Source organism: Diorhabda carinulata, chromosome 4 (genome assembly GCF_026250575.1).
Source record: "Diorhabda carinulata isolate Delta chromosome 4, icDioCari1.1, whole genome shotgun sequence".
In the NCBI taxonomy this organism is placed as follows: Eukaryota; Metazoa; Arthropoda; class Insecta; order Coleoptera; family Chrysomelidae; genus Diorhabda; species Diorhabda carinulata.
In genome coordinates, this window is record NC_079463.1 from 26,758,204 (window position 1) to 26,783,991 (window position 25,788).

The window sequence follows — 25,788 nt, forward strand, 5'->3', positions numbered from 1 at the left end:
ATAATAATAAGAACACTTTTTTGTACTAAGGAAAATTGAAAAACTTGGACGTATTCATTTTCATTTACCCTCCAAAATTACTCTGTAATCATTTACAGTATATTTGCAATCGAAACCGTTTATGTCATGTTTGGAATACTTAAGTTCACAATTCATGCCTTTTAGGGTATTTTTTCTTAATATATTTTAGCTTTAAAAATGTACATAATGCTGGACTCCCTCCTATGATTTATAATAATAATTAATTGTATCAGTAGAGGAAAGAACGGGGATTAACGGTTTTTCTAGTTAAATTATCACTCACTTGAAATAATTTTTTGCCGCTGGTTGTGCAGTCCTTGGCTCATTGGCAGCACTCCAAATAATAACACTCGGGCGATTTTTGTCTCTTTTAATTAATTCTGTTAAAGAAATTTTATGTTTGGCTAATAATGTATCTGTAAATATTCTAAAAAAAAATTTATTCATTTATTTTTTATGCAAATTAACAGACTGAGAAATATAAATGTTTAGGATACACAAAAGTTATGTAAATCGCTGAAACTTGTTTTAGGAGAAATACATATATCAATAAAATGAATAGAGAATATTAAAAAATGAAAATCATGCCTATTAAATATTTTGCATTGGACCTTCTGACAATCGGTATATGTAACGAGGTTTAGTATTTGTGTTATTTGTGATACCCAAAGACACAGGAGTACTTTACGTCCAAAATTTGGAATATTTAAATAAGTAACTGAACAGAGATATATTTTTCCCATAATTGACCGTACTAAAATGTAAGCGGTTACCTAGTTAATCCGAATGGTTCTCTTTCCAAAATATTTATTTCTCTCTCTATTTTAATACTCTCACACAAACCTCTGAATCTCCCTAAAAGTAAGAAGACCCTTACCATCATAGCCGTTGCAATGGGTTTTTCGTAAGTAATAAAATATTATTATTGCTTTTTAATATATGCAGTTATTTTTATTTAATTATTTACTAATACGAGTATATACATGTAAGTATGAAAAATAAAAATACAAAATATACTAAACTACTCATTACTATACTATATACAACAGTCTACAAATATTTTCTGTAACATATATGTATATAGGTATGTACATATTTGAAATATATGTATTTTATTCCGAAGAACTAGTGGATGAATTCTATAATTTAATCATGGGCCGTTCTACAGTTTGATCAAAAATGTTGTCTAATTCCCACATTTTTTCTTCCTCTTTGATAACATGCTGAATGCTTTTTTGCCAGTTTTCAGCGACGAGATGCAATTAAACAGGTGGTGTACGAACATCTTAATTCTAAAGACGCATCATATTTTTATAATGGCATAGGAGCTTTAGTTAGATGTATATGGAAGTATATGGAAACAAAGGTAAAATATATTGAGAAGTAAGCACAGATTTTTTCATTTATCACTTTTCTTTCTATCCTAGTTGTAGAATTCATGGATCGCACTAGTAAATACTGATATTGTATCAATTTTTTATCGATTTCTTGTATAAATTAATTTTAAAAATAATTGGATTCCCAGTGCTCTAAATATTACTGATATGTATTTTCAAAAGGAATGAAAAGAGTTTTGTAATTTGTAATGTAATGTAACTAAAACTAAAATATCCTTTGAAATATAACTCACTCGGTATTGACACTAGGACATTCATCTATGATCATGATCCCTAGTTCATCAGCAACATCCATTATCTCTTCTGCATAAGGATAATGGGAGGTCCTGTATACATTAGCTCCAACCCATTTAATTAAATTATGGTCTCTTATAACTAATGGAAGATCTAATCCTTTGCCACGAATATCAGAATCCTCATGTCTTCCAAAACCATGTAGATATAATGGTTTGTTGTTAATCAATAAAGATGTATTGGTCCAAGTTAGTGTTCTAATCCCTATTGTGATGGGATAATGATCTATTAACTTCGAATTTTCGTCAAATATTTCTATCTAAAACATACGGTCGAAACATATATAAATGAAACAAGCAACCTTTGACATATTCTAGCTGAAAGTATTTTAAAAAGGTTGCAACTAAAATAAAAAAAGCTAAATTTTCTTCATTAAAAGACGACAAATTATATGATGGACGAAATAAAAAAAGAACAGATCTAAGATATGAGAAACATTTTCTCAAACAAAGAGGATTGGGGACGTTCAGATATACAACAGGGCACTACATGGAATGGTTCAATCGATCATTGGAAACTTTCAAATGGGATCACTTAGATAAATATGCAGGATAGATGAACAACATAATTAGTCATTTATAAAACTGCTACATGTATAGATAGATAGCGTTTTATGGGAACCTCAATTATTCACGTTTGGTGGCGACTTTATACTATAACTTTTCTAGAAAGTTATACCAAAGGTTGACATGATTACGAATGTTGTAATCTGTTTGATACCATTTTTGTCATGAGACAATTATTGCTATCACTCACCTGAAACGTATACTGATATCCAGGGTTACTGTCCATCAAATATGGCCACCATAATATCGGATTGTCAACTTTTATCACCCCATTAGCGTTAAGGTCTTGACTAGATGCTACTTGTTTCTTATTTTTATCCAAAACAGTAACGCGACAACTTTGTGAGGAGTTGCCTAGAATGCTGATATTGTATTCCAACAATGCTATAAAAAATGTTTTTATTACAATCTTTAATATAAAAATTATCTTCATCTATGGTTGAGTATCATATACTCGTATTTTTAGCCTTTATAAAGATCAAATAAAAGATCGAAACGTTGGCATTTTAAAAAAACTCTTGCACAATTTTGTTTTCAGTCCTTAACCCGCAACACCATTCGAAATTAGAAAAATTGATCAAAAAATTAATATTTACTGGGTTTAGAATTCCTTAATCATAAAACTGATAATGATGGAGACAACTTTCTTCATAAGCTATGAGAAAAAACTTGTAAGACTTTGGGGTATGAAATAACTCATTGATCAAGTTATTTTATAGATATTCAGTCTACCAAAAACAATGAAATTGCAAGTCAATGTGAGTAAACGTACTTACCCTACCGATATTTGTCTTTAGGTTTTTTATATTGTCAGAAATAGAGAAAGAAACGTGTTGTCTAAAGGTAGAAATAAGGATATTTTTAAGTGGGAGATGGTATATTTAAAGAGCCCTGATACAGGCAAAAATTTTCCTCTGCATTCCTTGGATTAATGTGATTTTTGGAATGGTGTCTTTTCATATGACACTCGCTTGATGCGTGCGCGTCTCCCTGCTATAGCGTAGGGATTGAATTTGGAATTGAAAGGGAAAATAATGACATCAAATCAAAATGGCTCAACAAACCAAACTAATTTTGGAGAGTATGGAAGGGGCGGTGTGTACAAGGGAGCTGCGACAGTATTATTCTTTCTTGTCGGCCACTTGGTTTCTTTCCAGTCCTCAAGGTTACAGTAGTTCAATACTCCTTCGAGTTCCTTCATGAAATAGACTCTACTTCATATTCTGTACAGAGTAGCATTCAGATGGACCGTCCAATACTTTTACTTACTTCATTGGGGAAAAATCAAATTTCAAGGTTAGAAGAGCTCCAGAAATTGGGAGCAGCCATTATCTACTATCGATGAAAATTAAAATAAAAAACAGACAGAAGGGCATAAAAGAAAATCAATCCACGAAAAATACAGGATAGAAGTTAAGAGATTAGTTAAAGAACAAAAACAGAAGCCAAGGTGAGAATTTGGAGGGAAGATGACTAACGCCTGCAAGGACAATCAAAATTTATTCTTTGGTTCCATAGCATAATAAGAATTCACTCATCAACAACAACAAGATAAAAAAGGATATATAATAACAAACGAAGATGATATCATGGAAAGATGAAGACAGATCTTTGAGAAGTAATGGAAAAGAATGATACAAAAAAATGACCACAGGACAAGTAGGATTAACATAAACACAAACAAAAAAAGATGAAATAAGTTCAAAAGAAATACAACAGGCAATACAGAAGCTGAAGCTAGAGCTAGAGCCAGGAGTAGACCAAACAGACAGACATGATCGAAAAGACAGAAAGAAATAAAAACAAAGAAACTAAAAATCATACTGAAGAAAATATAAGTAACAGGAGCAGCGCCAAAAGATTGGAAAATGGGTATAATTGGAGCAATATACAAGAATATGTAACAATTATAGAGGAATCACATTACGAAGTACAGTCAGCAAGATATATAAGAGAATAATAGAAAGAAGACTGGGAGACGATCTAGAAAGAACCAAAGAAGACTCACAACAAGGATTTAGAACAAAACATAATTACACAAATAACTGAAAAAGAAATAAAAGAAGACCGAGAGATACACCTTTGTTTTATAGATATTGAAAAAGTATTCGACAGAGTAATTAGGGATGACATATGGGAACGCATAGAAAACATAGGTATAGAAGAAAAACTAGTGAACAGAGTGAAGGCTTTATACAAACAGACGAAAGACTATGCATCAGATCAGAGTTGGCAATATTATACGCAGATGACATGATAATAATGGCAGAAGATGAGAAAACCCTGAACTTAAACTGAAAATTATACAATGATAAGGAATATGAAAATAACGAAAAAAGAACTGGATGTCGACGATAATAAGCAGAATGGAGAAGACACATAAGATAAAATAAGACCAAGTCAAAAGCCTCAAATACCTTGGCACGACACTAACACAAGGTAAACGAAAAAAATTACTAAGAATGATATATGAAGCACGAACAGAAAAAAGAAAGAAAAACCGAGGAGGAAGTGGACATAAAAAATTAAAATAGCAAGGGAAAATCGAGGAATTAGATAACATAAAATTAAACAACACATAAGATAGAAGAGAATGGAAACTGCTGTGAAAAAAGGAACTGACATAATGACAAAACTCCAACATACTTTATACCAGAAAAAGTATAAATGTTCCAGAATAAGGAAGAGAGAGAGAGAAGAATCAGAGAGGTGGATGGTTGAGTTAAGTAGTAAATGATTCTGATACCTATAGTCAGTCAGTAAGATATGAATATATTAGTTTTATTATTGGATATGGTAGGCGGATACTCAGAAGCTTTATAACAAGTTCGGGTTGCCAGATATGATCGTAAGCTTTCTGAACATACATGAAAATAACGACAGCGCCGTGTATTCAATTAGATGCTTGCATGACTATAGTTTGAAGATTGGTGATAGCATTGTGGCTTGATCGACAAACATAAAATTACGCTCTATTTATAAAGATGTATTTTGATTCCTACAGCTGCCCTTTTCAACCATCTAGAAGATATCACAGACAAAGAAAATTAATATCAATCTCAATTTGCTGAGCGAAAATTCTCCTTATTGTTATTATATTTTTATCTTATATTATATAGTATAGAAATCAACTAATTTGTCGATGTGACATATGGAATTGGTTAGTACTATCTTCAACATTTGAATGAAAAACATACCTTCCGTTTCGGTGATAGCGACAGTTGCTATAGTGATGTCGTCGATGTAAATCTTGGGAGTTGTATATAAATAAACGGGTCTATCTATTCCAGCGTAATTAAAAAAGTCGAAGGTGTATGTTTGATCTAGTCGACCACTAAAAAATAATTGTGAAAAAATCAATTATTTTGACATAGGGTATTGATAGAATAATACATAACTTTATTATAAGCTATTATAAGCTTAATAAACAATGAGATAAAATAATCGATATAAAGTAGATAGTTTATGAGTAATGGCGTTAGACGTAGCTTGTCTTTACAGTTAGCAGTATTCCCTTGCTCAAATCATTGCAAAAACGGATCACAAACTGATTCACATTTGAACAAATTTCATAACTGAATAATATGATCAGAATATTATCGTAACACTTGATACACCTAAACTATTTAAGTTTACGCGATCAGTCTGTGATCTAGTATAATATTGTCAACTATGTTGTGTTGTCATTCTTTTGCACCGTGAAGGCCATGTTGTACACAATCGTGATAAATTGGTATGTTACGATATTTTAGTGCTATTTATTGTCCATACATTTAGTTATTTCGTCTGTATATGTAACATTTTCCAACCGAACTGAAATCTTTGGCCTAATCCTCGTATTATACCCGAGAAACACTTATACGGGGATATATGGATATCTAGTAAGGCTAGACCAGTTCCTTGCATAAACAAAATATTGCGTTACCATAGCAATGAACAATAACTTATTAGAAGTGTTAGTGTAAAATTTTGACGTCGAAAAAGTAAACTAGAGTTACGCAATGAATTAAAAGAAAAAAGATGTCATCGAGCATGGAGTATCGAGCCATCATCAAGTACCTGTATTTAAAAGGGTTAAGAGGTAAGCAGATTTACGAAAATATGCTTAATACTCTTGGTGATCAATGTCCTTCATATGCTACTGTGAAAATTTGTAGTGCAAGCTTCAGAAGAGGTAAATTTTCCATTGAAGATGATGACCGATCGGGAAGGCCAGTTTCTGTGTCAGTCCCCGAAAATATGGATGCAGATTTTATCAGACCGGATGACGGATATCTGAAGCACTGAAAATTTCATACTTACGCGTTCATCATACCGTTCACGTCAAATTGGACATGAGAAAAATTGCTGCAAAAATAAATATTGATCAAAAGCGTGCAAGGGTAGCGTTCGATTTGTGCTCGATTTGAAAACATTGTAAACTTCTTTATCCGAATTGTTACTATGGATGAGACTTGGGTACATTTCTACGATCCAGAAACAAAGCAAAATTCGATGGAATGGCGACACTCTGGCTTTCCAAGACCTAAGAAGAACTGGAGATTACTATTCGACATTACTGACGACTCTACGGGAGAAAATTAAAGAGAAAAGACGCGGAAAGCCAAAGGTGTTTTGTTTTTGCAGGACAACGCCCCTGCACACTAATCTCATGTTGTCATGTAAAAAACTCCGTGATTTAGGGTTTGAATTACTAGAACACTCCCCTTATTCACCAGATTTGGTTCATTCATTTCTTTCATCGACTGAAAAAAGTTTAAAAGGTCGTAAATTTTCTTCTAACGAGGAGGTGATAAAAGCTGTGAAGGTCTGGTTTGCAGAACAAGAAGAAACATTTCTTTTGAATGGAAAAAATTGTATACAGTTTCTCAACGATTAGTATTATTTCGAAAACATACAGCAGTCATCTTCTTCAAGAAGGAACTGAAAATGATCACACAACGCAGTTTTTTGAAAATATATAGATAAGTTTTATATAATAACGATTCACTGTATAAAAATAGATGTTTACTGATGGTACTACTACATTTTACCTACATGGTGTAGTTATGTTACAAAATTGTATAAATTACAGTCAACATGGGTTGATTGTTAAAATGTATGGACGACTTTCTGAAAAACATTAAGGAGAGATAAAAATACAAATTCACTTGACAATATTTACACTAAATGGTGTTTAGTAAATTATGAAATGAATATAGGTGGATTCGTAAACTAGAATAAATGGAGTGGTCAGCAAGTTTATCTGATCTATCATCTCTAGACTTTTTCTATAAAAATTCAAAATTATAGGTAAATATGCCACAAAATGATAAAAAATTAGGCATGGAATGATTCTAATTACTCCAGTAGTTATAAACAATGTAGTTGATGAATTTGTTTGTATTGCCTAACAGACGATAGATGGCATTTTGCTAGTACTTCGGTTTTAAAAACAAGAATTTATAGCAGGAAAATGTCAAAACAATTTAAATTGGCTAACTACCCATAGTGAGAAAATTGACAAACCATAAATTTATGTTCCGTTGAGAATATACCAAAATAAACGAAGATTTGGATAGCTGTCATTAACCCTTGTTATTGTAATTGTATTTGAAATTGTGAGTTCTTCTGGTATAGTGTACTTTTATTAGGGTAATTAAACATATGCATAATGGTTTTGCAAAAATTAATTTGTTTTTTTGTAAATGTCAGGTCGATATTTGTGACCAACATTTAAAAGTAAAATCGATAGTAGGATAATAATAAATTTATTTTACGTGACAAAATTTGATATATTTGCTGACGATCGGCAAAGATGGACATTAAAATTTTAACAAAAAATTCTAGATCTAGACGAAAAAAACTCTTATTTACATCTTTGTGATGATTTGTTCATCACAGGCCAATGATCTATTCCATCAAAACGAATATACAGGAGTATCTGGATTTAGTCTCTTCTTGTATGCGAGAGGTATATTTTCCAAACTTGGTTTTTTGTTTTTTAGGTTGTAGTGGTTGACGTCGGCTTATGATTTACTAATAGTGAATTAACGGAGATCCATGACATCTTTCTTTGAGACATTCTTCTGTTTTGCTAACAATTATTACTCCAAGCAACTGTTTCTGATAGCCAATGACACAAAATGGAAAATAACGCGCAAAGTCAATAACGATATAACTAAAGAAGGAAGTATCTTTTATCCACACCAACGATTGATCAATTGTAGAGCTTCATAACTTCCGATCTATCGACAGAGATACATTTTTTTGGAATTACACAATCTTTTACCTGCAGTAATTTTACTTGCAGACATAACTAGAAATCATATTTACTGCATTATTGTTTTTCCATTGGGTTAGAACAATATCTTTATTGCCAGTTACAATTTCTTGGACGGCTCCATATTTATTCTTTCCATTTTGATACTACCAATTACCAAGTTAGTCGACTATGAGTTTCTGTGCAAGACTAATTGAGAAAAAAAATTAATCACATATAGCAAATAGTTTATATTGTATAGAATAATGTCGTTTTTCCTTCGTATATTAGGAAATCATATACAAGGCCGTAGGAGAAACCACAAAGCATTTAATCGTTTATGTCCCATTTAAGGGGCTTATTTTTTTATATATTGGTTGATGTTTAGAGAGTACCTTTGGAAGGTACCATCTGTTCGTCATAAATTTTCTTGTAGTTTTGAAGCTACTTAAAGATAACGAAGATCTAAGAGTAGAGGTATCTTCCACCATCTAACATCGTTATTAGGTTTCGCGGTTACTAAATGCAGCTTATCGGAAACTTTCATATTTCTATAAGAATATGCATAGCCAGGAGACTTCTTATTCGTTACCAGTGGTGTTAACGCTGTTGCCATTTTTTTCACGAAAAATAGGCTATTTTCTACCATTAGCTTAAAAATATAAAACTGTATCTATTCCATACTCTTCACCTGCTAACAAATCATGTTCTTTTGAAGTCTGTTCTTCTGTATTGGGCTCCTTTATAATGTCTTGATTTTCACGTTGTCTAATATAAATATAATTCGTTTTTACTTTCAGACAATTCGACATCAAAATCATCTTCACTTTCTAGTCCCTGACATTTTCAATTTCCTCATACCTTGTCAAAGGTACGTTACTGTACAAAGACCAGATGCGCACATTTTTAAATTTCACTAAATTACCCTTGATACCTAATGATAACATTTTTTTGTGATCATATAAACAAAACCCGTTTTTAGACAGAAACATATAATATAATGAATAAATAACCTTTTAAGATTAGATTATAATAAAATTGAACTAAGTATCCCCAAAACCTACAAAAATAATGAAAATTGTTTACTCACCTGCAACTGCGTCTTCCATTTTAGTAAACTACAGTAATTTCTTACAATCAAATTACTTATTTCAACTAGTTTTTAATAGATGTATGCCTGTACTATTAAAAATATATGACGGTCACACATATGACCGTCAGGACCGAAAGGGTTAAAAAATTAGTTGTAAAAAGATTTAATTTAAGCGTTGACTTAATTCATGATTTAGTGATTAGAATTTATTCATTAACATCTGAGAATTATTGAGTACTGCACCTAAATAAATTTATGTTTTATTCAGAGCACTTCATTGTTCTAAACGTCTTACAAATTATTCTCTACCAAATGATTGGATTTCAGGTTTCATAAAATGTGGAAAATATATAAGTAGTAAGAAAATCTAGACTCTACCTAATCAGTTCTTCAACTTTTCCTTGAGGTACAGTATCAGATAACAAAGTGTTATCGCATGCCACAGTAACTAAGTTTTCTTTTCCAAATTTGACCACATCAGTTATTTCAGCAACGAAAGGAAGATGACCTATTTCATGACTCATCACTAGTTGTCCGTTTACCCACTAAAAATTATTAAAAATAACAAGATGAAACAATCAGTGATAAAATACTTAAGTCCAAACTAATCGTTTGTTCAGATATTTTCGCAATTTTATAAAATATATTTTAATCAATAATTGCTGATAATTTTTATGCACCAAAAACCAAATTTTTTACGTCTTTGTCCCTAAAAATTGAGTGTACTTACTACTGACACGTTGTTAGCACAGTATCAATATATCATGGCCCCAAAAAGTAACATTCATTTTATTTTAGTTTTATACTAGAGCGCTAAATACAGATTTTATTATAGATAGAAAAAAAGTATTGAACGCTTTCACCATTAGTTGATTGATAAGCTTTTATAAATTCACTGGAACAACCTAAATGGACAAATGGGAGGATATAAAAATTAACAACTACTAGTCCTGTCATTGTTCAAGCGAAAATGGAGGACTTAAACTAATTTTTCAGAAAATTGTATCAAAAAATGAGTGATTTGTGATATTAATTTTTCAGGATAAAGTGGCGACAAATCAGATACATTGAGGCAACACCTTATTTTTGTTTTGTTCCAAAATCAGGATACTTTCGAGTCCTCTCTCGAGTCAGCTTTGTATGCAAATTTTAAAAATTATCGGCCTAGTGTGAACGATCTGCACTGACCAACAGTATTATGTTGTACACTTGAATAATGATCAAAATATACTTAATAATGAATTAATTACTAAGACAAGTAAGTACACCATGCGTAATCTCCGTAGGTCGAACAGTAATTGTCGCCTTTTTCAACATCCTGACAAATGACATATTGTATCTAAAAAACCCAACTTCATGTCTACAACACACCACATTTTCTCCCTTCCTAGATAACAAGTCAATATGTCTTTTGTGAATTTTGTCCTCTGCGGTTTGACATAAGTATTGGATTTACTGTTTATTTCATCATCTTCCTTAACATCGTTCTGTAGTGCTGCTTCATTGCTAAGTGTCAACTGTAATAGTCCAATTTAACATCCCGTTTTTTTTCATATAACATATCTTTTATCTTGCATTAACTGTTTTATGCTGGTCCTCTTTTGCTTCGTAGAAGTCTATTCTTTCTTTAAAGATACACGTTGTGGGTGAGAATTGCATTTTCAAGAGTGCACATAATTGGTCATACGTCTTCTGGTTGGGTTTTGAAGGTGTATGTTTCCTAATAAGTCTAAGTAATGCTGCTACTTTTTTATCCGGTGCGCCTTCTCTACCACCAGCAATATCATTTATTAGGAAGAATTGTTTTAATTAGTCTTGGTAGAGTATCCAGATGTCGTTTTTAGGATTGAAGCTTTCTATTGCCCCAATTAAAGACATGATTTATTTATTCTAGCCTCAATATAGATAAATTTTCACTGTACTTTTACACTGGCTTCTGGGTAATGTTTCCACTGTGAGTCGAAGGTACACTTGAATAATGATAAAAATATACTGAATAATGAGTTTATTACTAACATAAATAAGTACACCATGCATTATCTACGTAGGTCGGACAGGAATTGTCGCCTTTTTCATCACCTTGACAAATGATAGTGTCTTAAACATCCAATCCCTTGTCTACAATATACCACATGTAGTGTTGGGAAGAAAAAGTGGAAATTGATAGAATTATAAAAATCGTTTCAACAAAGCCGATGCATTGGAGGATATTTGTTTATAATTAAATACAAACTCAGTGAATAATATTGGAAAGAAAACAAGGAATATTAGAAAATAAGAAGAGAATAAGAAAATAAAGAAGTCTGAGGTAAGAAAATGATACACTTAGTTTATTTATGAACTGCCTTTGTTGCATAACTGAAATAGCAATTTGTTCAAGAAATGAATTTCACGCATTCAGAAACATTCGCGTTTTATTTTTCGATATGGAATGAAGATAAGAGAAAGATATGATCTTCCTTGTGCAAATATCACATGGTTAAACAACTAGTTGTCACGTTTTTGTCTCAAATATGTATTTATTTATGTCTACTTGGTCTGGATTCGGCAAAAAAACTCAGTTGTTGTTTAAAATATAAGAGGAAAATCACAAAACCTAAAGGATATTAAGTACTTTCATGTTTATATCCAGGGCGACAAAACTGTTTTGACATAATAATTATTGAAATTTAAAAACATTGCCCGAATGTAACCCAGAGATACAATCTCAAGTATGTAAAACGCACCTCTGGTGGGAACCATTATTAGTCATATAGTAGAAGGACACAAAAGCCTTCCTTATTTTTCTCCTTCATTAACGTATCCTCTCGAATCACCAGATTTTTGTCTTATATTAATGTGACTGAGAAAAATCATAATTTTAGCTACTTAAATTCAAGGTTTATTGTATCCTAATAGGGATCCATATCATAGATGATTGATTCCCTTGGACATTTGAGTTCTATTAAGGTATCAAATTACGTACTTTATTTTGTATCGATGTGACTCTAACGACCATACTTATAGAAAATTATAAACTTTCATACAATAGGATTTTTCAGTATTCAAGTTCATTTCAAAGTAGTTTGGATGTTTTAATACAACGAATATTGTCAACCATCATTGGTTAGCCCGAAAATATATTACAAAAGCTCCATTATAGGTAATATACGATATAGTATATTATTTAAGAATTATATCAATAACATACATAACTTTCTGTTTATTTTAAATTAGATGTTCCAATTTTTAAACGTTTAGCAACACAGTACGAAATCTGTTATTGCCTTCGTCTATGTTATCAATAGATAAATATTACATCCGAGCAAATTATTTTATCTTTTGCATTCGAGGGCGTAATATCCTATAAACTCTAGGCTATCTATTTATTTTTAGAAGAGATAGGAGGGAAAACCTCGAAGCAAAACCTCTAAGAAAATGGAGTTGTCAACCACAAATTTGATGTAAAAGAAATAAATAAATAAAGCTAATTGTTAAAATGAAAACAATAATGTAAATACAGCCATTATATTGAAGCCAAAGGTTATAGAAAGTAATGTTTTTATTAATAACTCATTTTTTTATTATATTTCGATTATATATCTGGAAGGAAACTGAGATGGACCAATTTACGAACATCACATTTTCTTATATATGTTATATAATTTGTAGCCCATCTCCCATTTAGTGGTGCTGCATATTTGCTTTTGATTGTACTAAATCTCGCATAAGTAAACTATTGTTGACACCCTAATATATTGTAACACTCTATGAGGTGTGTCAATTAAAACCAAAAATCAAGTCATCGCGAGACAAAACTAACCGCACGCCTGCATTTTTTCATAAAAACTTCCACCGCAAAATGCAATTGGTTTATAAAGATAAGTGTTCGATCAAAAACACACGAGTTGCAATAAGCCAAGCGGTTCATAAAAGGATTAATCATTTGAAAACGATCTACGTGGAGAAGTTTAACCGTCGATTAACGATGCGATGTCCGCTGAATAGAATATCAACACAAAAACCGTCAGTAGAGGGTGGAACTCGTAGAGGAACGTTCAAAAAGCGAAGATTTTTAAATCGCGAATGAAGACCATGTTGATCGTCTTACTCACTATCCACGACGGCATTTTGTCGTGAATATAATCCTGCCGACCACACAGTGACTGGACAAATCTATGGTAGTGTCTTGCAGCGGCCGAAAACTCAAGTTTTCTTTGTGCTAAAGGCTAGATGGAAGGTGGAGGTCCTGTTACACTACGCTGGCACTAGCTACGTCTCTGGTGACGTGGTTGTTATCTAACCAAATTTTAAACAGTAGACTTCCACAGCGCGGAGCAGTCACGGCGCAGGTGGCCAGCTACCGTATACTTAGTTGAGAACAGCCTCTGTGACTGTGGCTGTTTTTTGTTACTCAAATGGCTCATTTTCGTTGTCAATAGCCATCGTAGTGTAACAGAGCCCTAGTAGCCAAATATCATACATACTTCCCATCCGACTCCGATCATAAAGTCGGTCGAGTGTCTGAGGAGTAGATTGTAGTTAGTTTGAAGCGGCGTTTACATTTTCTAGTAGTCACCAAACCGTCTTACTGGAAAAATGTTATCTTGTCGTCTAGTAAATACGGTAAGACTGCAGATCTTGTTTTCTAAATTGATTTTACCCAAAATCTGCGTTTTCTGGTATAGTCCATTCAAGTTCTACGATTTGATCATCTCTTTCTTCCAAACACAGTGCAATTACTAACTGTAAAATCAAACATTTTCGTTCAAGCCCGTCACAATATTGTTAGACTGGCAATATAGGTGCGACGAGTTTAACTAAAGATCGAACATCAGCCAGAATATTGTATGATATATGTGCTAAATCTTACCAATACCGCACTGATCCGCTTTCACACCAGCTCATTCCGCATTGATTTTGCAAGAGTTTTTTTGCAAAAAAAGGCATTTCATCAATACCACAGCCACCCCATAGTCCTGATATTGCCCCTAACGATTTTTTTTATTTCATAACAGGAAATAACACCTAAAAATAGCTCATCATTGGAGCGTGAAGGAGGTCAAAGGAGTCATAACTATGATTATACTCGGATTAACCACAGACGATAACTAATGATACTTCGACTCGTTGGAGCAACATTGAGATCATTGTGATAATAGAATTTTGAGTATTTGCTTGTTTTTTTTGTAAATTTCGAAACTCAATTGCTACACTTCGTATAGTTATCCCGGAAACTTTAATATTTCAAATAAAAAAATTGTACTTACCACTTGCGCAGCATATGATATTGAACCAAATCTTAGCCACACTCGTTCAGATTGCCAACTTGTAGGAACAAAAAAGGATCTATCGTACCATACTAACCCTACGTGATCTCTAATTTTTTTATCAGTCGTTATATCATTATAGCTAGCAGGTACTGGCATTAAATGTAGTTCAAAATAATCAACCTAAAACATAAAACGTTATAAAGACCATCACTAATATAAATAACTTGGCGAAACAATTTTATTCACTTCTATTAATTTATTTATTAATGAATCGATTGATTTTGGGTAATTAATAGTATATATAAATAACTTTCATTAATAAAAGCAAATTTTTCTATAAGTAAAACAACGTCACTATTTCATAAGACACAAAAGCATCAGTAGCCATGGCAAGTGTGAAATTACTCCTTGCTCATAAATATATTCTGTTGGTTTTGAAGACCAAAATAATTGCACTCTATATCCTTGAGATTTTGTCAGCCATATCAAGGTCAAAATGAGGGAGATTCGGTGCCCAGTATTATAGAATACGCTATAGTTAGCACCAATAATGAAACTCTCGATAAAAATATCTACATGTTGTATACAATCTGAAGTAGATTCTGAACTTCCAAAAGATTTCCAATAATAAGTAATGGCGGTTAGAAAGGATGATGGGGAAGGTACTATTTATTGGAAACAAATACATGATGCCGTAGTTAACAAATGTGGCGAAGACCAGACCAGGCTACCTTGTCTCAATCTAAATTTGCCAAAGGTAATGTACTTGAAATAAATTTTTTTTAAAAATTATCGTTTGATATAAACTTTAGAAAATCTATTCCTGTTGATGTATTTCATGAATTTATAAGCAAACTTGACGATTGTTAATTAGTAAACTTTTCTTTTTCTTCATCATTCTAAACTAAAAGATTACTTAAATAATTGTGGTTTGCTACGAGAATCCCTTGTTATTTACATATAAAACAAGATTGTGTCGTAAAAGTTTCAAAGTATAAATACTTTGCTCATAGTTAATAAGAAAAATCACAATAAATAATTTTCTCCTGGATCAATGTCAATAAAAGGCATTTATTGAAAAATTGTTTTTCGTCGATCTGTTTATTGATTATTTGTAAACAGATGGAATATTTCATTATTTATAAAACTTCATAGGAAACGTAAAATATTCGGAATTGAGGCGAGCAGAATAGGTTATGAGTGCCGAGTTACACAGCTGAATAATATGATTATTTTTTAAAAATTAGCATTCAAATCTTATTTCTTGTTATTCTTAATATTGAATTATTCGTAATGTTAAGCTAGTTGACATATAATTGACTGCTATCGAACAGGAATCGTATGACAGTTCAGTGTCTAAGCACTAAAAAGAGATTTCAACGCCAATTACTATCGACTAATCAATCGGCAATAATATAATGTTTCACTTTACTACCGATTTCGAAAAAAAGTAATTGTGAACAAATTATTCATATTAATGAAACTTTTATGATAACTCCACGATAGTTTTTAATTGACAATCGTTTTCAAACAATGACGCGCATGAGCTTATTTTCAGCATTAAATTTAAACTATAAATAATGGTGGTACAATCCCGGGAATTCCAATAGTTTTTAGTAAATTCTTTGAGGATCTTTTTTTTTCAAATTTAGAAATACACTACAGCAACTACAAGCATAAAACGAAACATTATTTGTTGAAGGAATTTTATGACTAACATCAAAAGTGATATTTTTAATTCAAGTTTACATGAATAAAAATTGAATTAATAATAGAGCATGCGTATAATAATAGATTGTATAACAAGTTTTGAAAACAGAAGATTTCACACAAAATTTAGTCACAAGCCGTTGACGAGTTGCTTAAGCAAACAAGTGTGAAATCGAATTTTCAACAAATGTTGTACACGCTATTTTTCCGACAACCACGGTAAAACTCAGTTAGTATTTATTTTTCAGTTTACAGAAAAAGCCACTCGCACAACAGATCAAAAGTCAAATTTAAAATGTCATTTGGCAAAGCAATCTAATTGCGGATAAAATAATTAGCCATTGCGTGGAAATGTAGATAGACATCGCTAATCATCGGACTGTGTGCACAATAAAAACACACAGTCGTTTTATAAAATTCTGCATATTAAACATTAACTTGGTTTATTGATCAAGTTTTAATAATATAACTAACATTGTCTTATTTGTATATAGTAATATTAACACTGCAATTAGAACATTTGCTTATGCAGACTCCTTGCAAATATAACGATTTTTTTAAGCATCTTGATATGTATTGTTGCTATTTTAAGATGGTATTTATTAATACAGTAGCTGATGCAACAGAAAACTCATGACACAGATTGGAAACAGGAAGAATACTACTAGCAATTCTTATTTCCAATAGATTGTATTCGAAAACGAATTGGAATGATGATTTTGAAAAATCAGAAAAATCTGGTGCAGAGGACTATGTTGAAACAAGATCATGGGATCCCGAAATTGATCAAGAAATACGTGGAACTGAGAAAAGTGAAAGTGAACAAGGTGATGTTAAGACAGAAGGATATGACTACCTTGGTAAGTACCTAATTAATCGGTTTGTTCTAATTATATATTATCACTATTATTATTATGAAAATGAAAACAGCTGAGATGAAAAATTGAACTCAAAACAGAAAAATCTTTAGAAATGTTCGAATTCTGATTACTGATAATATATAATTGGTTGTATATTCCAATAGAAATCATAACCGCTCAATCAAAAGCTCTCCATTTCTTGTGGTGACTGAATCCACGTTCTAACCATTTTAATATTTTTATACCGAACTTTATTGCATGTTTTCACTTTTTCCGCTATGTTTATCATGTTTTCTTATCCAGGGTATTACTCCACCATATGCAGACTTTCACTTTGTTCAGATCAATTGATACTTGACTTTTCTATTGGCTTTTGGGTCTTTCTATAAGCCGGTGTCCTAACGGCTTTCATTCTGTTACTTTTTTTACATTTTTCATTCGTTTTATGTATCCCAACCATCGTATATCTCTTAATTTACTATTTCTGTAGTTTAAACGTTCATAAGGATTCTATATTGTCCTTCACCTAACTTTTTTGGCCCATATATTCTTCTTATCACTTTTCTTTCGAAATTTTTCTTCATCAGCTTTTGTTAGATTTATCGTTTCTCCTCCATAGGTTACTGTTGGCCTTATTGCTGTTCTGTATATTTTCATTTCAGTACGTTTACTGATTTTTTGCATAGCATTAGATGCCGGAATTTTTTATATGCTCGGTAGCCTGTTTGGTTTCTTTGAATAATTTACTCATTCATTATGGTTGTTTACTCTAAAGGATTTAAAATATCCTATCGCTATAACCTTTTTTTGTGTTTCCTGTTTTCAATATGGGCTATATGGCTCAGATTGTTAAGACTGAAATACCAATAATTAGTAGAGATACACTGTGGAAACAATTCCTCCAAAACAGTGTAAAACTCGCTCACATAATATTTTCGCAAGAAATGCAAAGTTGGAAATAGATTCTTTTCTGTATTTTGGATTCACTTACATGAATGAATATGTAATCTCCGAGACAAATTCTCGAAGCAGACAGATTGCCAGCAAACTGAGCGAGCTGAAATGATAGCAGTTCTGGATCCGATGTTTTTTGCGGGAATATTCAAAGGAAGTCATGAAAATCTTAGATTCCTAAAAGGGTGCCTTCAATTTGAAGCCAAAATAAGTGGAAGTGATTGCTTGCAGTTGAAAGGGACCTACTCAGCTTATTTGTTATAAACTGTAGAAAATATTATCATCTATGTCAAAAAGACACAATTAATGACATATTTTAGAAGACTTTAGAGGTAAATGTGCACTTGGACAGTATATCCCATATAAACCAAGCAAATATGGAACAAAAAGTATCTTATACTTTGAATATGGAAATATATTGTGGTCGGTAGACAGTTGGACCATTCAGTCATAGCAATTGGGCTGAAAAAGCGGCGAAATTGTGAGATGGATTGTAATTCTTCTTATTAACATGTTTTTACAATTTTTAACAAATTAAATGTATTAAATTGACAAGGCTTTATCCCACGTTGTATGTTTGAAAAAAGTATGCAACATCTTCTGTCATTAGTGTTTTCAAAGATTGTCAAGTTAAAATTAATCCAGATTTAATTTAATAAAAATCTTCTTGTCATGATAATGACGAATTACATTGAATTTGAGCTTCCTTCAAGATAATAGAGTATAATATTTTTCTCTATTATTTATTACAAGTAAAAATTTTGGGTTGTTATATTAATTTTAGTATTTATTTTTACCTCTTTAAGACTTCTTTTGTACCAATGGTTTTCAAATCCTATAAACGGATTTGTAGTATTGGGTGCTATGAAATACCATAAACCATCTAAAGGAACGACTTGTCTAGTTTCGGTGTTTTTTGGATAAAGTATACCTCCTCTATGGATTTCGCATACACAGAATTGAACAAATATGGTGAATATCACAGATATAAGATTCATAATTCAATTTTTGTAGATCTGAAACAAATAGAATTATTTTAAAACTGCATAAAAAATAAAACAATTTTTTACGACCTTTACGAAAATTATTATTTGATGATGATAATGCCCCCAACCACTAATACAATGTGTGTAATAGTAATGTAGTAATGAAACGGGCAACATTATGTGCGATTCACGTCTTTATTACAACCTAAATATTATGTTGTCTAAGACACTGCAATATCAACACAACGAAATAATTGATAAGTAATCAAATCAAATCAAAAAAACTTGTGTAATTGTTCAATATAAGTAAAATGACTAATTAAGTCAGGGGTTTTCTTAATCATTTTCAACGATGTATTAAAAGAAGAGTTTGTGAGAATTATTTCTCTTATCTTGTAGATGAAGCATTAAATAGGAATTTTTTTCAGGATTTTCGTTCTTTCACTTTACTGAGAGCAAAATATATACAGGCCAGGTTATTATTTTTACCTATACTGGCTTAGGAATATTCATCATACACCGAGAGATTTTTAATTTTCAATTCTCACTAGCTTTTACCCGCGGCTTCGCTCTCATCGAATCCATTAAATAAGTATCAGAAATCATTATAATAGAAAAGAACGAACTCTGTAGCTATATTGGAACCTGAGATATAGATCTTTGAATGTAGAAAAATTGCCAAAAACCTACAAAAATCCATAACTCCACATTCAATGTCCGCGCCTAGCTCCTCTCCAACTCAACCGATTTAAGTGTTCAAAAACTCTTCAAAAGAAAGAAGGTGTTTCAGCGAGTGTTCTTAAACCAAAACGAAGTCTCTATCTTGAACAGAACCTGAGATATTGAGGATAGAACGTGTGTATGTGAAAAACTCCCATAAGTAATGTACAGGGGGAAATCGCATTTGAGTATAACTTGAGAATGGTGAAAATTAGATGAAATCCGATGGTTGATGGCTGATCTGTGCATCAATATCTTTCATTGAAAAAAAAATTAAGCAAATCGGTTGGGTAGAACGCCTGAACGGACTCGGAATGGAAATCATCAATTTTTTTAATATATAAGATAATTTCAAAAGATTTGTTTTCGGCTTGAGTGGAACGGCAAGTTAATTCCAAAGGTCAATTCATAATTTGGTGTGTGATTTAAGTTGAATTTATAAACTGTACGTTCGTACCCGCGATGAACTCTCGTTGGAGTTACGTCTACATTGACTAGGAGTTGAAACGCAAGTGCAGGCATTTGTGTTTATAAATTACATTTGTGTTTATAAATTACACTTTGTAAACTGTTCAATTTATATTGAACGCGAACGAGGGCTCCAGCGCGAACGCGAGCCTAAACGTTTGTAAATTGACGACCGTTATCAACAGAAGCGCCCCCGCTCGCGTGCCAACACCAGCGAGACGTCAGCGCGGATGCGAACGTAAAAGTTTATAAACCCATCTTAAAGGTCAATTTATAAACTTTTAAGCTGGCGCCCACGTTGGCGCCCTTATTCGCATTCAACATAAATTAAACAGATTATGAACTGTGATTTATAAACTCAAAAGTCCGTGCTCGCTCCAACGCCTAGCCAACGCAAAGTCGAACGTAACGTTAACGAGAGCGTCAATGATAGGCTTTTAGTATAGTTTATTTGAAAATGAATAGCAGCATAATTCCTATGATGCAGAAGCTAAATCCCAATATGAAATCATGAATTGGTGATTGAGAATTCCATAAATAAAGTGCTTAACATTAACACGACCCGTAGATTGCAGTTATCAGTGTTTGTAAGAGGTTGTTGTGACGATTGAAACGAATAAATTTTTAGCCTACTATAGAACCAAAAAAAAATTTCAATGTCAAAATGGTTCACTACTCAACATATTCTCCTCTTAATTGGATCCTTTTATTGCAGCGAACCTGCAGCGTCTCTAGACCTTTTAAAAAAATGTTTGTTGCTCTGCAAACCAGACCTCCACAGCTTTTATTACCTCCTCCTTGGAAGAAAGTTTACGACCTATTAATTTTTTTTTTAGTTGAGGAAATAGATGATAGTTGGACGGAGCCAAATCTGGTGAATAAGTGGGGTGTTCTAGTAATTCAAACCCTAAATCACCATTCCATCGATTGTTGCTTCGTTTCTGGATCGTAGAAATGTACCCAAGTCTCATCCATAGTAACAATTCGGTTTAAGAAGTTTACATTGTTTTCAAATCGAGCACAAATCGAACGCGATGCTTCTACCCTTGCACGCTTTTGGTCAACATTCAAACATTTGGAGATCCATTTTGCAGCAATTTTTCTCATGTCCAAATTGACGTGAACTGTATGATGAACGCGTTCGTATGAAATATTCAGTGCTTCATATATCATATATATGAGCCCAATTCGACGGACTGATAAAATCATGCATCGATATTTGCGGGGCCTGACACAGAAACTGGCCTTCCTGATCGGTCATCATCTTCAATGGAAAATTTACATCTTTTGAAGCTTGCAGTTCAATTTTTTACAGTCGTATACGAAGGACCTAACCTAACCAAGGGTATTAAGCATATCTTCGTAAATCTGCTTACCTCTTAACCCTTTTAAATACAGTTACTTGATACTCCAATTTTTCGATTATCACAATTTCGGTGGACATATTTTTTCTTTTAATTTATTGCATAACTCTGGTTCACTTTTTTGACGTCAAACTTTATAATGACACTTCTAATAAGTTAGTGGAAGTTAGGTGGAGTTAGTGGAAAATTTACTCAGGACAGGAATTACAATATAATGAAAGAAAAAAGATCTAAAGTAAATCTATACAATGATGAACCGGAGACAGCGACCGATTCATCCCAATAAATGGGTTTTTAAAGTGAAAATGACTCAACTTCAACAATTAAAAATTCTATCCATTTTTATCTCTAAGAATCCTTAATATCCTTATAACCAAATTCATTCTCAAAAACATTCATATAGTGTAATAGCTATTATCAATGGGAGTCATATTTTGTTTATTATTAATACAAATACATAGCTGATATTGCAGCTTACTAAAGTAAATGTTTACTAATATGTTCAAGACATGATAAATTTTGAACGGTTATCAATAATATATTCTATTAATTAGATAAATTCTATCGTGATAAATGATAAATTTTTTTCTAATCGTCTACTTCAATCGCATCAGTTGTTGAGAAAATACAGTTGGGGGGGGCACAAATGCATCGGAACCATATATATAATATGTTTTTTAATAATTGCAAGGGTTCTGTTTTGCACATTTTAGGTAAAAAGCACAATTCCACAGGAAAAAACAATTGCAATTGTTGAATGAAAAAAATGAAGCCAATATGTTGATTAACAATTGTAATTTAGTTGATTTGTCCAGACGACGTTATTTAAATATTTCGGTTTTCAGTTTTTCGAAAGTTCCAACAGTACTTGTTACAATAGTAATAATCGCAATTAATCGCTGGCTCTACCAAATATCTATAATTTTCACTAAAGCTGCATAGGGTATTGCATCTAAATGGTCAACATTGAACAAGGAATAACAAGATAAGCGTTCAGCATGTCTTCTAAAGAAGACGTGAAGTAAGGAGACAGATAATTGTCTAATAGGTATTAACCATTTCAGTAAATGGATACGTTTAGGTTCGCAGAATATTGAGATTGATAACAAGAAGCTAAATATCACCAATTTGACAAAATCTGAAGTCAACTTACGAGAAGTTATCCAGATTACTATTCATTCCAACTGTCTTTCAAACCATACCTGGAGCAATGGACATAATCTTAACATCGTAGAAAAAATAATATTTCCTGGATTAATTGAGAACTCGAATCCAGTATATTAAATTGGAATAGTACAGGATTAGAAGAAGAATTACAATAAATAGCTCAATTATTGTATTTTGAGGTTATACAAATGGTGATTAATGCAGTTAACAAATCAGAGCTTATAGGGGCTTGATCATCGATCATTGTTCCACCGTTTTCAATCAAAAGCATATAATGATTTTCATCTATCTTAGTTTGATGAATTGTTGTTTTCCAGTAACTTTTTTTGCAAATTTTCATAAGATGGTTGCTCGTAAGCAAAAATTGCAAGAAAGTCTTTGTTCCCACGGCTTGTTTAACGTGAAGCCTGAAATGTTTTTTTGAGACTAACATTTTTTGTCTACTCTTACTCAATAACATGCCATTAATTATTAAAATATGATATTTTTTCATGTTTGGCAACAATAACATCCGACCTCAAAGTTTTGTCAACAATATAAACATGACATACAATTTTCGATTTTTATAGTTCAATTACCGTGGAAATTTTACGAACTTTACCCTCCTTTTGTGGACAATTCAACATATCAAGAAAAATAGTTTGAACAGCTCATGGAAAACAATATTCTCGTACCACTTCCATACCCTCAACGTCAACACGGGCTTTGCAACTATTTGTGAAGCTTCTTTAGTAAGAATCTCTTTCCTACAGTAATGTATTGTATGTGTATACAGTACGTCATCCACCTCTTATTGCACGTAATAATTTTTTTGAAAAACTTGTTTCTTTTCAGCAGAAATTTACAAATAGTAAGTGGTTTTGAGTCGCATTTTTAATTGTCATTTGTGAATTATATCTGGAATGCTTCAATCAAATTAATTATACACTTAATAATATTTAGACAATATGGCAAAAAATATTATATAAATTAGCATATCGTGATATCCTCGAGTATTTTTTATGGTAATTATTTATTCAGAAAGCGATTATCTATGCAAAAATGTCAAAAATAATTAGAATTGCAAAACGTAATTATATATTTACTGCTATAAAATTATAAATATTATTAAGATCGTTCGATAATACTAAAAATTATTCTTTTGAAAATGTTACGATACAACAGCCTGATTCAACAGAATCTTTTCTTGAATGATATACGCTACATTTCGCCATATTTAATTTTACTGGAACGAATCACACTAAGTACATGATTCAGATCCATGAATTTTATGTCAGATCATCTTGCATATTTACCAGAAGTTCTCACACTAAATAATGTTCGCGTGCTCCTACGGAAACATTAAATTTTTGTCTTTTAACCATTATGTCAATCACAAGGTGTCACAACGTTGTTTAATAGCTTGAGTACCTGTGATGTTTATTGAATGAACGAATTATATACCTGCAAACTTTTACATTACAAATCATATAGTAGTTGATTACCTGAGATATCAAGCTTATGAAATAGGGAAGGTAGAAGAATAATCTTAGAAACTGCTTCGTATGTGACCAGACTTGACTTGGTGTTGACGTGTACATATCCAAAGACGAAGGGTTATTTTCGATGTTTGAATGCCCAAGACGAGAGCATGAAAATAAATGAGAAAATGCTATTATTATAGGAATTTAACATAACTGTAATTCAATATTTTAACATGTATCGCATCATACAATGCGAGGATGTGAAAAATCATACACTAAAACAAAGGAAAGTTAACCGAAAATTGATATAAGTTTACGATGCAATCAAAGATATTGGCAATGATTCAGAACAAACTTCGTACTTACCCTAAGATTATTATACACCATACTATTATTCGACTACGTGTGACTATGTGTAAAATTTCATGAAATTTCGATAAGTCAGTGACTGCCTTTTAAGTGAAGCTACTTTTGTTATTTTAAATCAATGTATTCAAAACAATTTCGTCTGTTAATTTTTCATTGGTTCATGATGGAAAAAAATACTATACAAGCTCAGCAATGGCTTCAAAAGTTTTATATGGACTCTACTCCATCGGAAAGAAACATTTGATGTATTTAAACGTAGTCGTACAGACACCGATCATGGTGGACGTTTTGGTCGTCCAAATGAGGTGGTTACTCCAGAAAACATCGGAAAAGTCTACAAATGAGTTATATCTGATCGTAATTGAAATTGTGTGAGATAGCTGAGGCCGTAAAGATATCCGAAGACAGTGATTTTACAATTATTCATGAACATTCGACTATGAGAAAGCTTTTTTCCAAGTGGGTGCCACGATTACTTACAGTCGATCAAAAACAACAACGTGTTGATGATTCAGAGCCGTAATTACACGTAATAAATCAGATTTTTTGTGTCGTTATGTAACAATAGAGGAAACATGGATTCAACACTTCAATACGGAATAAAATCAAAACGATCCTCATCTGAAGTGAAGGTTATGGGCTCAGTATTCGACTGGCTTCCTTATCAACCGTATAATCCAGATCTGGCTCCCAGTGGCTCCCGGCTATTCGCTGATTTCAAAAAAATTTCAAATGTAGAAGTAATTGTTGAAACTGAAGCCAATTCTTATGCAAAAGACTAATCCTTCTACAAACATGGCATCGAGAAGTTAAAGAAGCGTTGGAGAGATTGTATTGTTCTTGAAGGAGATGACATTGCTAAA

General features: G+C 32.2%; 1 protein-coding gene across 2 annotated transcripts in view; it reads right to left on the reverse strand.

Moving 5' to 3' along the window:
* Positions 1 to 25,788, reverse strand: part of LOC130892350 (beta-glucuronidase-like) — a 47,610-nt gene that overhangs the window by 9,939 nt on the left and 11,883 nt on the right. Inside the window, exons 1-8 of one of the 2 annotated variants that reach the window (XM_057797737.1) lie at positions 24,578 to 24,715; positions 19,186 to 19,404; positions 14,862 to 15,044; positions 9,991 to 10,157; positions 5,476 to 5,612; positions 2,469 to 2,662; positions 1,652 to 1,971; positions 305 to 448 (exon numbers count right to left, since the gene is read on the reverse strand). In XM_057797737.1, coding sequence (XP_057653720.1) covers positions 305 to 448; positions 1,652 to 1,971; positions 2,469 to 2,662; positions 5,476 to 5,612; positions 9,991 to 10,157; positions 14,862 to 15,044; positions 19,186 to 19,386 — 1,346 coding nt within the window. In that variant the 5' untranslated portion in view covers positions 19,387 to 19,404; positions 24,578 to 24,715. Of the gene's footprint in view, positions 1 to 304; positions 449 to 1,651; positions 1,972 to 2,468; positions 2,663 to 5,475; positions 5,613 to 9,990; positions 10,158 to 14,861; positions 15,045 to 19,185; positions 19,405 to 24,577; positions 24,716 to 25,788 lie in introns of those variants that run through there. The other variant, XM_057797738.1, reaches the window with a different exon arrangement.